We start from the raw sequence: 17,736 nt of genomic DNA, 5'->3' as shown, positions 1-17,736 counted from the left end.
TGAGTAAAACTTATTACTAAAGGTGAGCGCGAAGAAAATTTGGCAAAGTTTCAAAGAAGTAATGAAAGCTAGAAGGCAAAACTTGTGCAGCCCAAGCCCATTAGAATCATCAATTCAATCTGGAGAAATAATTACCACTTCAAGCGTGTCGAAAATATCAACTTGATACATATTGCTCAGTCGGACAAGACCATAATGCTTATTAACACAAAATTAAAAACAGATCACTCATCATAGGAATTAAATTTCAAAGAGTTATCATTATCTAGCTAGAGAACTTTACGAAGAAAATTTTGTAGTGCATGTTGGAGGAAATTACAATGTTGATTTGAACCAGTAATAAAAAAAGTACCAAATAGTCCCCTAACTCCTTGCAACGGGCCATTTCATTCCTAGAGTCTATAAAGTGTCAATTTAGTCCGCATACTCTTTTCATATGGGCTAAAATAGTCTTCATGGAGGACTATTTCAGACCCAATTTAAGAGTCTCGGACTAACTTGACACTTTTATAAACTCTAAGACTAAAATAGCCCCATGTAAACAGTCAGGGGACTAGTTTGACACTACTCATTAAATATAAAAAATGTTATGAAGCATACCTCACAAGACAGAAGTTCATCGCATGCTTCCTTTGATGCCAAACGTTCACAGACAAACTTCACATTCACCTGTCTTCTCACATAATTTTTTGATTTTCCATTAGAGTAATGTGGCGAACTCTTAAACAAAGGACCTGACTGTATCTGATAGCTACGGAAGACATTTTTGCTTCTTATATGAGAAACTACTGTAGATTTCTGTCCAGGGTTCTGTAGAGCGTGTTGCACATAAAAATTATCCTGTTCATTTGCTTCGTTCTTTCCCTCATCGACTTCCATAGGTACAGAGCACAGAGGTTCGACATTAATTGGCAAGGCCTGAGAAAGCATCATACAATCAGTGTCATAGGCACGTCTAAGAAACTCCCCAGTTTCTGTTTCAGATGTTGTTCCCTCATTTGATAGGACAATGGCCTTGAGAAAGTTAGAATCGGTCTCCTCATCCGTAGAATCATAGAGAGGCATATTGTCAACAGAGTACCTGTCATTGAGAAACTCATTATGTGATAAAAGCATTAAAGGTAAAGCAGGGAGTTAGAATAAAATGATACTTATTTGATCAAGTTTAGGACTGCATCAACAATAAGAAATGGCAATCTCAAAAACCAAATTGTTAAAGACCAATCTATGAGATTGCAGCAAAGATTGCTCCAGCAATTTTTTTTCCAACCTTCGGTTTAATTTTGTTTACATGAACAATCCCAAACACTGAAATTTACCTACGGTTCATGTAAAGCACATAAAAATTTCAACGTAAACCCACAAGTTGTCATCGTATTCAAAAAAACTTTTATTAACACTCATTGGATCTCTTAATAAGGGTTTTAACAAGCACAGCCTTTGTGTAGTTGGTAAGCATAATAATTCATTTTATCAAAGATAATCGTGTTGGGCTATTGATTAGCATTATAACAAATTGTGGCGTGACAAAAAGTTTTCAATATAATATGATTAAATCCAATATCAATATCATGTTCTCATATTCTGTATTGGAATCCAAATATTTTAAAAGAATATTGAAAATGAGATGTCAAGATATATGCCATTGTACATGAAATAAATCTAATTGATTAAAACTCTATCAAAGTGACTCTAAATAAGGTAAGAAACTATTTGAAAATAAAAAGGCTTATATTTAGTTAAACAAAAATAATGTATATGCCGTAGGGCTGGAAGGGGAAAACGGGACCGGTTCGGTTCAAGTGGGAGAGAGCCAGTCAACCCTCTCTCTAGGGCTAAGGTTGACACCCATTCCTAATAGCATCAAGGGTATTTTCTTTAAGTTTTTTTTTATTATTATTATGTGTAGGTTCTTCGTTGATTATAAATATGTAGTCATTTATTTTATTAGGGGTTTTTTGTTCATTTGAGTTTTGTGAAAGCTTGTGCTCTTTGTGGTCTCGTATGGGACGAATCAATATCCACAATGTTGGGTGGTGGCAATTGTATCCCTCCATTATTGGTGGTGATATCTCAAGTCTCCTTCCTTCATCAATCATTTGGGTGGGTAATTTTTCTATCCCAATCAGTTGCAAAAGTAAAAAAACTCTTATATCTTTATTTGATTATCACACCATCTTTTTTCTAGTTATTTTTTATTCTTGGATTGATTTCTTGATTGTTCTTGTTGAATCTTCTCCAACTCCCTTCTTTGGTATCATTTTGGTATCAAGGTTAGCATAACCCTAGTTCCATCCCAGGATTACCAAAATCGTCCCAAACCTAAAACCCCAAAGTCATAGCCAAATTTAGACCTAAACCTAATTCCCCCTTGCTGATTATTAAAAATCAGCAAACCTAAATAATTTTTCTGCACCATAAATCAGCCCAATACAACCTCTTGCAACTCCCAAATCTATACTCATAAAATAATAGTCAAATTTTGACCTGACCCTAATTCTCCATTGCTGATTTTTAAAATCAGCAGCCCTAAATAGTTGTTTTGCACCCTAAATCCGCTCCTTAGACCCTTTTTCACCTCCCAAACCTAAACCTTAGTCATGCCACCGAGGAGACAAGTGGCGAATGTCGAAGGCCCTCCAATCCTGGGAGGTTATAGTAGCTTCGCCACCTTCAACATGGCCGACTTGGTGCCATATCATGAGAAGTCAGAAGCTTCAACATATGAGGTCGATGCTCCACCAAACTCAGTAGATTGATGCGAGGCGGGGAGGTAACTTTGAACCAGCTCGGTCCAAGTGGAGGAGAGTCAGTCAGCCCTCTCTATAGAGCTAGGGTTCCCACCCACTCCTAATAGCAACAAGGGTATTTTTTTTTACTTGTTTTTATTATGTTTAGGTCTTTTATTGACTATAAATATGTATTCATCTATTGAATTAGGGGTCTTTGCTCATTTGAGTTTTGTGAGAGCTTCTGCTCCCTTTGTGGTTCCCGACTAAAGACAAGTTTGCATCCTCGATAAAATGAGTGGCAACTGTATCCCTAAGTTGTTCGTGCTGACATCCTAGTTTTCCTTTCTTCGTCGATCCTTCATGTAATGATTTATGTATCCTGATAGGTTGTGAGAGTAGGAAACTCTTGTATATTGTATAATTTATTTGATTAGTGAATCTCGTCTTTGTTTTAATTTTTTTCCTCTTGGATTGGTTTCTTGACTATTCTTATTGAATCTTCCCCAACCCCCCTTCACTGATATCATTTGGTATCAGAGCTAGCCTAACCCTAGTTTCAACTTAGCTTTACCAAAATCCTCCAAAACCTAAACCCGCCAAACCATAGCCAAATATTGATATAACCCTATTTCCCCTTGCTGATTTTCAAAACTAGTAACCCTAAATAATTTTTTTTCACCCTAAATCAGTCTCATAAACCCTCTTTCACCTCCTAAACCTAAACCCACCAAACCATAATCAAATATTGACCTAATACTAAATCCTCTTGTTGATTAAATAATTTTTTCGGCACCCTAAATCAGTCTCAAATACCATCTTTCACCTCTCAAACCTAAATCCTAGTCATGCCACCGAAAATAAGTGTCAAAAATCAAAGACCCTCCATTCCCTAGAGGTTACATCAGCTCTGCCACCTTCAATGTGGTCGACGTGAAACTGTATCAATTGGAGTCAGAAGCACCAACCAAAATAAATTGACGCGGTGCAGGGAGGGGACTCGGGGTCGATTGAGTCCAAGTGGGAAAGGATCGATCGGTTGTCGCTCACTCCTATTAACAACAAGAGTATTTTTGTTTGTCTACTTTTATTAGGTTTAGGTCATTTATTGATTATAAATATGTAGTTGTTTATTGTATCAAGGGTCTTTATTTATTTGAGTTTTGTGAGGACATGTGCTTCATATGTGGTTCTCGAATGAGGGTAAGTCTGTATCCATGACATTTGGTGGTTGCAATTGTATCCCTTTATTGTTTATGGTGACATCCTGGGTCTCCTTCCTTTATCAATCCTTCGGGTGGTAATTTAGGCATCTCAATTGGTTGTGAGACTAGGAAACTCTTATATATTGTATCATTTATTTGATTAGTGTATCCCGTTTTTGTTCTAGTTAATTTTTTGTCGCAAATTATTTTCTTGATTGTTTTTTGTTGAATCTTCTCCAACTCCCTTTTCTCCTGTATCAATACATAAGATGTATTTTTCGAGGAAGTGAAATATTAATTAGCATTTTTGGAAGACAAAGTGATGATTTGGTCCTATAAGTTTAAATGTTTCGATTCTACCATAAAAATGGTGATATAAAAGATTATATAACTTTTAGAACTAGGACTCCAATTAAAGCAACAAATGGACTCATGAGTACCATGAGATTATAAGCTCTTAGCCTCAATCGCTCATTGAAGGCTAACAGACAGTGTTTCAAGAGTCAAATTAAGTCGTGAATAAAACTAAAAGTAGAAATTTTACTCTCACCGAGAACTTCATAATCATGAATTGATGCTTCTTATGGGCAAAATATCCCATGATAAACTTCACCTCTTAATCACAGAGATAACTGTAAAGCAAAAATATTTTTTTGTCTTACATTAAAACTACTGTTATAATGGGTTTCCATCACTACTCAATTTGCATCTTATGTTTTAAAGTAATTATCACTAATACTAAGAAATAGAGAGAAATGATCAAAGACTTCGTCAAAATCTCATGGCTCCATCATACGGGACTATAGGTATACCTTGTTCTGAATAGCCATAGGTCATTCATTTTTCCAAGCCTTGACATGAGGATCATTTCTATCAATCATTTGTTACCTCGAACAAGGGGATCTTACACACATAAGGTAAAAAAAATTTGCCAAGAAGGTAAATTTTGAGATAGAACTCAATGATAGAGAATTTCCTTCCTAAATATGTGTAAAACGGCACACAAGCTTGTAAGCAAAACCATTAGATAACATAAATGGTTCAAGACCATGTTTTGGGCATGTCAGCCTCGCTCGAGGAATTTGTTACATATATATTGGCATAAGTATTTCAAGTGAAATCCTAACGATCATTCCATAAGCTTTAATGGGCTTCGACTTTGCTTGGCAAGTATTAGGTTGAAGAGGAGTTGCATCGTACAACAAAGCACAAAGAAGTAATTTTTTTCATTATTATTATTATTACTATTATTATTACCATTTAGGGGTGGGGTTGCAATTTGTATTTTTATACTTCAATAATTTGGGGGAACCTAATTTATAGGGCTAGAGATGAAGATTTTCTTGGAGATCCCTCCAATTTTGATTTGCTTTTGATAGCTCCACCATTAGATTTAAGAAACAATATTTGCGGCCTCCAAGCCACATTTGAATCTTGGCTTAATTTTTATATTTCCATTTGTGGGAGTCCACAGAAAGGAGGGAATTCTGAGAAAGGAACTTCAGATTTTCTTCATTAGGATTCACTTTGATTGTGATCATATGTTGAAGTCGCTATTATTAAGGACAACCATAAAGCATCTCTTGGAATAACAGAGGTGGTGATGATTGTGTTGACCATTTTAATTTTCGTGTTCAGTGTTGCACCTATCATCAAGAAGGTTAAAGCATTCTACAATCTACATGGATGAAGTGACAACTCCCCAAAAGATCGACTTGATTTCATAGAGGAAAGCCGCAAAATTGCTGAAAGCATACAATTTTATATAAAGGACAACTAACTCTACTTTGAATTCTCATTTGAGATGAGTCAACATCCTAGGATTTATCCCTTGCAAGTGACCTTTATGGGATTTATTATTAGAGCACCACACAACTCTTTAAATTTATCAAATTTTAAGGCAGAAAGGGGCAGATAACGAACTAGCATGATATTTGCAAGTAATTCCTTTTTTACAAATTATTTCGAGGATTTCAACTTAGGGGAACTAGTCTGTCTTGATTTAGAGTAAAGAGAAATGGAAAGATTTCATCATATTTTAGAGTCCCATTGCAACTGAGTATGACATGCAAAACAGTTCACTTACACATGCCAACAAGCGAGCTTACATTTGCCTCCCTTTCTGTTTGTTGACTTTCAACTTAGAATTTTGGTGACCCAAAAGGAGTTTAGACACCGATGATGAACCATCAATTCATAGCCTCTTCAAGGGTTGCTAATATGGACCCCTTCTCTAGTTTATAGATTCGGTCGATCCGTTCAAAATTGAAGCTCAATTTGGTGTAACAAATGCAGCACTTCGAAAAAATGATAATATAGAAAAATAAGTACCATGAAAACTTGAAGAAAATTTCTACAAACTGTAATTAAATCTAATATGCCATTTGTATTTGAATGGTAAGAGATAAATAAGTCATATATAGCCAAGATAAGTGGCAATAATATGAAAGTCAAGATTGAAGTGTGGTAAGAGAATGAGAGTGATAAATGAATAGATTAAAGAGACTACTGAAGGGATAACTGCTAAAAATAAAACATTGAAATAAGATCATTGGCAAGTTCAGCGCAAAATAGAGGACAAAAGATAGTTTAAAAAGATAGGTGTATGAGTTAATGTGAAAGAGCTAAGAAGAAAAAAAAGTAGACTAAGATTACATATCAAGAAGTAGAGTTAACACTACATGAAATAATTAACAATAATGAACGGATGATGAGGATTCATAAAACCAACCTCAAGTAGTTAATCATGATGATGACTTACAATTGAATCAAAATGCAAATCCAATAAATACATTACAAGCAACCCAAGCTTAAATATAAACATGGCCAGATGTCTAGAAGATACTACCACACAGTTTCACCAACCGCTAGCGATTGTTTTGAGCACTCCAAGCTGCTTGAGTGGTGGTTTTGATGAAATTACTGAAAGACAGCAGTAATAGCTACTCACAAGAACAGCAATTTCATGGATTGGAATGGAGCCCTTTCCTCTAAGCTATCTCATATAAAAACCACAACAAGAACTAGCCATGGAAGATTAAGCATAAAAATAAAGTTTCTAATGTGTTCATGTCCCTTGCTACTGCTGCAGTGTTGCTCTTATACTTCATTAACTGCTGCTAAACAGAAATGTTGAAGGCAAGGCCGAGACAGCTAATTCAGCATGTACTTCATTCTTTAATCAAAGTCGTTAATTTCAGATTTGTGCCTTTCATATTCTTTTCCTTTTAGGTCGTTTACTTTGGATTCGTGGTATTTTATTGATGAACATCTGTTTAACATATAAGGCTTGAAGAAAAGTCCTTTCACAGAACTCAATCAAATCTCTATATTCAGTTAGAACATAAACTTGGTCTCCAAACAACTCCTTCATTAAGCACAGAAAATTCTGGTTAGGATTTTGAAAATATATAAAAATTGCCATCATAGTGACGACTAATGATTTTGAATCAACTGGGGGTTTGGTGATGTTGCACATAATGATGGAAGGAGAGAACGCAGTTTACAAATGCCATGGGAGGTTCAAGAAAGATTTCATTTTTCATCGATTTCTGTTGTGAACCGGCAAAATAAAGTTTTAATTACTTAGTAATTGAGAGCCTAGGATCAGTATCTAACCATTATTGTGAGTAGTGCTGTTAGGATGGTTAGTGAGCTAGATTTGTATTCTATAAATACCGCATTTTGGGAGACGATTGGGCTATGAGAATTGTGGGCTCAAAAAATTTCGACGCCTCCTTGGACTCTGTTTATTGTTTGTTGAGAGCTTTGAGGGCTAAATTTTCATAAGACAGTTGGAATATTAGATAAGACACTACCTAGAGATTTTTCCCTCATTTTGTGAGGAATTTTTTTATCTAGGGTTCGAGGTTTCCTACATGCACAAGTCCATATGGTTAATTACCCCTCCTGATAATAGGAGAGCACTTTTGATTAAGGCTAATCATTTATAATTAAATATTTACACGTAGCAACAAACTTATGGTTTAAATTATAAAATTTATCACTTGCAGCTTCAAGCGGATGGTGGGGGAAATAATGATAAACCCGATTAAGATCTCATGGTTCCATCGTCTCAAGGCATCGTGATCTCTGATCTATTTAGTCATAAAATGTAGTCGTCCCCACCTGTTTGAATGATTCTCGTCAGCAACCATGATTTGTGTCGTCCAAAAGACACTTATAGATCTGGGGTGAATGTTTATCTAAGAGGACAAATTTAAGTCAAACTTAGCTAAATGAAGAATTTATACCAATCAATTGACCATTTATCGTTCACAACTCAAATGACAAAAAATCGTTGGGGAACATGCAGGCTTCGATCGTAACCGTAATATAATAGTGTCATTTGACGGTAACCACTAGTTCTAGTCATAAAGCTATTTTGTGGAGCCTTTAGGTCAAATCACACAGACAGAGAACTCACGCCACTTAATGGAAAGAAATTATTTTGAGTGTAAATATAGCGATACATTCGATGCGACGTTAGCTTTTTTGTGAGCTAAGTTCAAGCAAAAATTTTTCACTCTTTACAAATTGTTAAGTATGATATATGAAATTTGTGTCTTTTACGTTATTAATTTTAACTTGAATATTTTAGTTGATTATTTTGAAAATCTTAATTTAAAAAATAAACCCCTATGACTGAAATATTCAATCATCGGGTCATCATCAGGGATTTAGACATTTGAAACTTTTATATTTGAAGTTCGTTTGAGTTTGTTAGTTTAAACTTTTAGAATATAAGTTATGTCGACTCCAGTCCTAATAAGGATGAAGATCATAGTAGGTGATTTGAACTTACAAATTCATATTTTATGATTTGAGCATTTATTTCAAAATTACTAAACTCGTCAACTTCATTCCTTGCAAGGAGAATGATTGGATTTATAAGACGGGACTTGCAACCCTGTTCTATGGATAAGGCGGCCCAATTGAGGGCATGCATAATTTATTTATCTTGAATTTGACTTCTAATATATGAAAATTCTTTAATTTTAAAATAATCTTAAATTTTTCAAAAGAATATTGCATGCATGTCAAAAATAAGTGAAATATTCAATTTAACACGTGCAACATTCTCAAACCGTTTAATTTTTAAATACTTATGCCCCGTTTGGGACAATTTTTTTGTTGCAGTTGCTTATTATTAAGCACGGCCGCAGGCTCAAACCAACAACCCGCATTCTTCCCCTTGCTTATTATGCAATTAACCTTCATTCTGAATCGCTCGACTGCCTGCCCTAAGCGACTCCTCGCTCCCCTCTCACTTGATTGATCCTCTCTCGCGATTAGCATTGCCTCACCTTTTCCTCCTCCCTCTGATCTCTAGTCACTGTGAGTTATTTTCGATTGCATGTTTTTCTATATGCAATTTCTGGCGATTTCATGGGTTGGAATAGTTTTCTTTATGCAATTTTTCCAATTTTTTTATGAAATTAGGATAATGGATGAAAGTTTGTGTTTAGTTTGAAATTTAGCACATAGTTACGGGAGATAGTTCTATAAATGTTTGTGGAGCATCACAGAGAAGTGTGACTTCTTCCTGTGGGCAGACAGTCCGACAGATTCCACTGTAGATAGTGATCGGGTTGGATGATATCCATGTAGAACGATATAGTTCGTGACATACGCCGTCTGGATTTTAAAATTAATATTTTTATATTTTTAATTGTAATTTTAATAGTTTTTCATTTTTTTAATCAATCTTGATACTAATTATTATGTGAGGTATATATCTTATTTTTTGTACTTTTCTGAAGTTATTTTTTGTTTCTCAAGTATCATATATATTGCTATGACAGTTCTGTTGCAAACAGCATTACTGCACAGGGTCATAATGGTTATTTATCCAGAAACAAATGCAAAACAGTTGTTTTCTAACAGCATAAACCAAATAACCAACTAGCTTATCCAAATCAGTTGTTTATCAGTTGCTTATTAATAAGCTGCAGTTGCCCCAAACAGACCCTTAGATCATTTTGGTGGAGCACATGCAAACATTCGATTTTAGTAACTAGAACCATAAGAATCACTTGACATATTTTATCAAAACATTCACATGATAAACTTACATTCTTCTGAATGCACCTATATAACTCGAAATCCCTCTCACAATTATATGATAAGATTTTCATGCACTTGCCTGAATTCCAAACCATTACATCGAAGTTTGACAATAACTTGAAGTTCATGAATTAAATTCAAAACTTTTGAAATTTTTTAAGTGAACATTAGAACTTTAGAATGCAGACAAAGTTTCATTTTGAGCTTTAGAAGAGTCATCATGTTCGCTAACAGACACGTTGCAAATCTGACAACAAGATTTACAAATTTTGAGATCCTCAACTTTAAATTATTTTTGAACCTTAGGAGCCTAAATTTGAAAGCCCAAAATTTCAAATAGTTTTAAGACCCTAATAGCCTAAATTTTAAAACTCAAATTTTTAAATATTTTTAAGCTTACTAAGCATACATTTCAAAAGCCTAAAATTTTAAATATTTTTAGGACTTTAAGAGCCTAATTTTTAAAAATCTAACTCCCATAATTTTTTTAACCTTATAGTTTAAATTTTAAAGCTCGATTTTTCAAATTATTTGAAAATTCAGATGATCCGGATTCTACATTATTTTATAAGTTCAAAAATTCCAAGATTTTAAGTTAGTTACAAATCCAAATCATCCAAAATTTAGATAGCCTCTTGGCATTAACACCTATTAGGTGCATCGGGAGAATGACAGTCTTACAGTCTTACCAACTATCTCAAAAAACTTGTTGGTTAGCATTGTAAGACAAGGCGATCGGGCAACAAAAATTGAGTACATAACCTACGGCCTTAAAATACACAATAGACATTCAATGTAGTACATGCAGAAAGGCTAAATCATATAGAAGCATTTTCCCGTGCGCTACTTTACTTTTCCCAAATGGTACTTAATTCCTAAGAACGGGTACACGTGTTTCCCATGACAGGCATTTTAAATCTCCTAAATTTATAAAAATTTTTCAAACAAGCATGAAATTTTCCCGAACGGTACTTAATTCTAAAAAACGGGCACTCAAGCTTCCTCGAATGAACTTATAAAAATTACCCTATTAACCCATTTTTATTACTTTTCGAGCGAAGTGATGATACCGACGTTGGCGATCAACAATGACGATGACAAACAATGAAATAAACAAATACAACACATTTTTTTGATTTTTTTATACAATATAAAATATAAAACACTAATAGTGAGAAAAAGCTCGGCCCAGGCTCAATTAGGTGCTCGAGCTTGAATAAGAAGAGAGAATGTGAGTGGCTCGGCTGCGTGCAATTTGGACAAGAAGGACAAATGGGATCGTGAGCTTTAAAATAGGACAGAGGGGCTTTGGTAGCTTCGATGTGGGGAGAGCGGCAAGGGCTTTGATGGTTTGATGTGGTGAGATTTGTTGAGCAAGAAGGAATTGTGGCAAAGAGGAGAGGAAGGTTTGGTCAATTCACGGCTTTCTCATGTAGAACAAAGGCATGATGTTGTCAGAGCAAGCACAAAGAGGAAGGCAGTAGGGTAGGAGCAGCTGAGTTCGGCTTTGTAGGATATGAACAAGAAGGAAGAAGATATCTCAATCTTTTGTGTGCGAATTGAAGCGAAACAAATGAAGGCGAGGAGAAAGCACATTGTGTGGCTTCGGTGTGGTCTGTCCTGGAGGATTCGAATACAGAGACGGGGAGCAGAGGGTTGTGTGGAGGATTTATGGGGCTTACAGAAGCAGAGGAGAGGATGGCACAAGGCCTTCGGCATTGCCATGCAAAGTAAAGAAGAAACCACCGCCTCGAAGTGTAAGACAAAAGAATCGGAAAGGGAGGCGGAGTGGAAGAAGAGAAAAACAAAAGTTTTGACAGTCCTTGTACGTTTCAATTCTATAGTCATCACAAAGAAGGTGAGGTGTCCTCTGCATCTTGCTGAGACAAGCGATGGATGAAGTGAAAGAGGGTTGTGGGTAGGGGATTTCCTGTGAGATTGTGTGGAAACAAGAGAGAGAGAGAGGAGAGTTTATCATGGAAGAGTCAAATGAAGGCCTTCACGAGGGTTTGTAACTAAGAACAAGAGGGGACAGTTACGAACTGGCGTGGACGTCAAGAGGCGGGAAAAGATACGAACTGGTGTGGACTTCAAGAGGCATGAATAGTTACGAACGGGCGTGGACTGCAAGAGGCGGAAATAGGTAAGTAGGGATTTAATTAATTTATTTATTTTTATTTTATTATTTTTCCCCTCTTTTTTTATTTATTTTATGGTCAACAAGAACATGAATGAATTTATCCTTCTCAAATTTAATTTTTATTTTTTTAGTTATTTTTGGGAGATTGAGGAAGCTCAAATTTCAATTGCTTTATTACCTAAAAGGGATAGTAAGGATTAAGAGAAATTCAGGATGGGCAGCAGCCATGGTTGGCTCCTATAAACTATCTATCAGGAACAAATGAAAGAACTTTACATGCTCCTACCCAGTCAGTCACAAAAAGCAAGACAGAATAGTGAATATCCATTCCAAATTAGGATAAAACATAAGATATATATCAAAACAATAGAAAATATATCCCAAAAAAAAATCTCAAGTTGTTAAAGCAAAATCATCAAAATATCAGATTATCAAATTCTCAGGCAAGAAAATTAGAAGCCAAAAACAAGGGCTATAAGTCTTCTTCACTGCACTTATCATAATTTTAATAATCCAAAAAAATAATGAAAGTTCATACACACAGCCCTAAATCATATCAAGCACGTCATTAGGCACTTATATTAAATCATTGAAGGCGTCTAGAGGAGAAGAGGGTCTCCAACCACGTGATTCCATATGAACTTATTAGGTAAGGAACACAACGGGGAATTCCTTCACAAGAATTTCTAAGTCGGTTCATCTGAAACCTCAAGGCTTCCAGTTAACAAAAAATATCATCTAATTTGTGTAACTCGATCAAATATATTTTTCAGAATTTCAGATTTCTAGTCACTCATTATTATCATCAATTTTTATTGTATCTACCATAAGCTCAATTTGTTCCACATGTTTAAACAAATTTTCATATTCACTTATTAATGAATCAAAATTCACGGTGATGTGAAATTAAAAACAAGTGCATATAATGTATGCAATGCCACTGATCACATAATTTTTTATGCAATATAAAACTAATTATTGGATTCAAAGTTCAATTGTATACAAAAAATCAGATATAAGAAAAGCAATTTAGAATAAAAAAGAGTAAAAAACAAAACTCAAGTAACTTCAACTTAAAATAAGTGCCCTCACAAACTCACACACTCAATTGATATAAAATTAATTGTAAAGTGGAGATTCCTAAAACAAGTTAATATGTATGCTTTATTTATTTATTCTTCCTTTAGTTCCTTTCTTTCCTTTAGCTTGGAATTAACCAAAGCGGGAACAAAGGGTCAAATGATGATAATCATATTTTTCTATTGTTCATTTCCTATGAGTAACATTTTATAACTCAAATAAACTTAATGAGCTATTGAAGAAAATAAATTAAAATAATATAATTACATTTTTACCTCAGGTGAGGTTTTTTACGTCTTCTATATACATTTCCTCTACTATTATTTATCTTTTAGTCAAATAATTAAACTGTAATATTAGTTTAAAACGACGAGTTAAAAAGTCAGAGAATATTCATACTTCTAAACTATAGTAATGTAGCGAGAAGGAAACGATAAGCATGCTAGTCAAAATACTATAAATCAATATAAAAGCATTAGACAATTTACTTTTTCAGATATGATTATTTGCAATAGCTCATAATATTCAATGTGTTTTGCTATATCAGTAGCATGTTTATAGCATTTTACATATGCACAGTCGTCATAAGAGAACCATATAAAATTGTACTAATGAAAGTACATCAATTTCAATATTTGTTTTCATTTACGTGCACAGATACCTTAACGTTCCCTCGTTAGTACAATAAAGAAGTGGATTTCATCATAGTTAAGCATACACATGCAAACATACTATATAGTTCATATGTTATTTCCATTCAATTCTAAATTTAAATAATACATAACAATAATATTTCAAAAAATATAATCCATCACAATGATATGACCAACATCTAAAAGAGCGTATAAATCACAGTAAAATGATACGATCAGACCTTAGTAACAATCAATGAATTTGGATTGGAAGAAGTAAAAAATTGCCATGGTTTAAAATTAAGAATAAACACCTTGATTTCAATTGATTTGTTCTTTGATTTTTCTTGAATCTCGACTCCTCTAATTTGTTGCCTACAAAAAACATATATTCATTTTAATAAAATTGAATTATATTAATTCATTATGGTAAATTACTCCTCTATTTATATTAATCTTGTTACCTATTAATATTACATTATTTAAGCATTAAATGTTCATTGTTTTATTTCTTTATGCATTTTCTAATTAAGTTTATCTTGTTATTCACTATATATAAAAAAAATTACTTAGAACTTACCTCACGTTAGAGCCGCAAGAAAAGCCTTCCTCCAGCCCTTCTTCGCACAGAACTTGAACAGGTCTCCCTCGAACATGGTGCATGCGACGTCCACCCTTTCAGGCCTCAATTTGTTTGTCCTGCACAATGCTCCTAATCTTACTTCTCACCGAATGAAATTAAGCCTCCCTTATGTGAGAAATGGCACCTTTACTGCGACAATGACTAATCTTCATTGTGACAATGACACCATTTTCCTTCTTCTCAAGTGCAAGCGTTCAACCTTCCCTCTCTCGACTTCGGCGTCAACACGTGTCTTCTCATTCCTTCTTCCACACCTCGAAACTAAAAAGCTCCCTCTGTCTCAACGGTTTTGTCGCTAGAGTTATAACGAGACTTCTCTTCTTCTCTACCTTTCTAGTTCTCTTCTTTCTTCTTCTATTTAAATCATGTGTCTCGACTCTTCATTTCCATCTCCAATATATGAAAAACTTCATTCCAATTTTCGAACCATTAGAAACCTGATGCTCGAATCCCTCGATTCTTCCCCTATTCCTTCTCAATGTGAGTGATCCTCTTGCAATTGATGCCCCACCTCTCGCCTGCACGATAGCACTACTCGACCTTCTTCCTTTCTTCTATGCACAGAATGCTCTCGATGATGACTTCCCGCAAGCGACATTCCAACTAGGGTGTTTGTGTTGCTACTTCTTCAACACTCGTTTTCATCTCTCGCTCTCTTTCGAGTGAGATGTCTGTCACTTAAGAAGTAATTGTCGAGAAATTTAGTTTGAACAGACATTTCCAAATAATTATATTTTACTTTATTTATTTTTCAATTATTATAATCTCCCCTCATCAAAATTTTGTCCTTGAAATTCATGAACTTTACACAAATTAATCATTATGCAAATTAAGTTAGAGCTACCCAAAAAAATTTAAGAATGCCTAATTTTCGTTGAGTGATAACCATTTTTGTCATGACCCGGCCCGAGGCTTGAAATTAACCAAGACGAAAACAGACGGTCAGACAATGATAATCATGTTTTTCTATTATTTATTTTCTGTCATTAACAATTTATAATTTAAAAAAAATGAAAGAGCCACAAAAAAACAAATTAACGTTTTAACTTAGCCCAAGTTGTTCGCGTCTTCTTTATACATTTTCTCTTTTATTATTTATCTTTTAATTAAATGATTGAACATGTAATGTTACTTTAAAATAAAAGTAAACTAAAAAACTAGTAAATACTCGTACTTTTAAACTATAGTAACGTAATCAAAAGAGAATGTTATCGATGCTAGTTAAAATACTATAAATCAATATAGAAGTATTATATAGTTTATTTTTCAAATATGATCATTCACGATAGTTTATAACATTCAATACATTTTATTATATCAGTAACATGTCTATACTATTTTATGCCGATACAAGCGTTATAAGAGCATCGTATAAAATTATAACAATGAAGGTACATCAATATTAATATCTTCCTTTCATTTTAGTGCATGGTTACCTTAGCGTTCCTAGATAGTATCACAAGGAGGTGAATTTCATCATAGTCAAGCATGCACGTACAAACATATTATATAGTTCATATCATTCATATGTTATTTTCATTCAATTCTACCTTTAAAAAATGCATAACATTATTCTTTCAAAAAATATAATTCATCACTATGATATGGCCAACATCTAAAAGAGCATCAAAAATCATAGTAAAATGATGCAATCAGGCCTTAGTAACAATCAATGGATTTGATTTAGAAGAACTAAAAGTTACCGTAGCTTAAAAGTAAAAGTACTTACCATGGTTTCAATTGATTTGTTTTTTGATTTGACTTAGAAGTCAACTCCTCTAATTTATTGCCTACAATAAACATGTTTTCTTTTTAATAAAATTGAATTATATTAATTCATTATGGCAAATTAATCTTTAATTTTTTATTTATATTAATCTATTTACATTATTTAAGCATTATATTTTTAACATTTTACTTCTTTATATAAATGCTAATTAATTTTATTTTGCTATTCATTATATATAAAAAAACTACTTAAAACTTACCTCAACACGGTTAACACTCAAATTTTTTTCAATTAAATAATTAATCTTAAAAAAACCACACAAACATCAGTGCAGCTCTTCTCCAGTACGCAAAATTTGTCTCGGCTCAAAAAAACAGTTTAACATTGCCTTTGTTTGCTTCGCCCCGACACCTCTCATCTTCTTTGCACGAATAAAGCTTTGCTCGTGCTCGCGAGGCCTTCCTCTTTCATATTCGACAACCTCTCCCCTCTTCTTCCACCTTCACGTTGGAGCAGTATGTAGAGCCTTCCTCCCTACTCTATTTTTTGACACAGAACCTAAATGTGTCTCCCTTGAACAAAGTCGCACGTGACGTCCTCCCTTCCACGCCTAAAATTTGTTTGTCCAACTCAATGCTCCTCTTCCTTCGCACCAAACCAAATCGAGCCTCTCGTATGTGAAAAATGGGCACCTTTATTGCGACGGCGGCCACCTTCACTGTGACGGTGACATTGTTTTCCTTATTCTTGAGTACACATGTTCAACCTTCCCTCACTCGACTTCGGCTTTGACTTTGACGTGCATCTTCTCCTTCTACACCTCAAAACTGAACGCCTCCCTCCATCTCAACTGTTTCACCGCTAGGGTTACGCATGACACTTCTCTTGTTCTCCTTTTTCACTCTCTTCTTTCTTCCTCCTTTCGTCTCTATTTAATTTTGCATCTCGACGCTTCATTTCCATTTCCAGTATATGAAATGCTTCATTCCAGTTTTCAAACCATTGCAAACCGAGTGTTACATAGCCTCTCATAGTTTAGGATTTTTTATATATTTTTATGTCAACCTTATCTCCCAATAGAACCCAAAAGTGATGTGTGAACTTGATATTCCAACCATTTCGATATGCTTAGTCAATTAGATGACTTCTAACATGTAATTATCCCAAAGAACAGGCCATGTGTGAATTTGAACCGGAAGCTCGTTAATCTTCTGCTAAAGTTTTTTTTTTTTTTTTTTTTTCCTTTGCACATCAAAATCCACTCAAGTTAATGTATCATCAAGGATAAATGTTTCGCGCTTACGCTAAATCTCGATAAGAATAAGTCCTATACTTCTACAAAAGTTGTGAACAGCAGCCAAAAAAAAGGTATAACTCAAGAATCAAGCATAAGAATTAGAATACATCATTCTACTAAAATGATATGCAAATCAGCTTCAATCGGCACATATTAACTATCATCCATAGCAAAAAAAAATTAGCATACATAATTCTACCAATTCTTTAATGATT

At 34.3% G+C, this 17,736-nt stretch overlaps 1 protein-coding gene across 1 annotated transcript in view; it reads right to left on the bottom strand.

The window, feature by feature from the left end:
• Positions 1 to 17,736, bottom strand: part of LOC110026917 (histone-lysine N-methyltransferase ASHH1) — a 53,602-nt gene that overhangs the window by 4,476 nt on the left and 31,390 nt on the right. The window contains exon 9 of the mRNA XM_020728127.1: positions 601 to 1,081. Within this exon, the coding sequence (XP_020583786.1) occupies positions 601 to 1,081 (481 nt within the window). The remainder of the gene's footprint in view (positions 1 to 600; positions 1,082 to 17,736) is intronic.

The sequence above is a fragment of the Phalaenopsis equestris genome, unplaced genomic scaffold, assembly GCF_001263595.1.
Source record: "Phalaenopsis equestris unplaced genomic scaffold, ASM126359v1 Scaffold000403, whole genome shotgun sequence".
In the NCBI taxonomy this organism is placed as follows: Eukaryota; Viridiplantae; Streptophyta; class Magnoliopsida; order Asparagales; family Orchidaceae; genus Phalaenopsis; species Phalaenopsis equestris.
The sequence above is the reverse complement of the archived record's forward strand: the minus strand, read 5'-3'. Positions and strand labels throughout refer to the sequence as shown.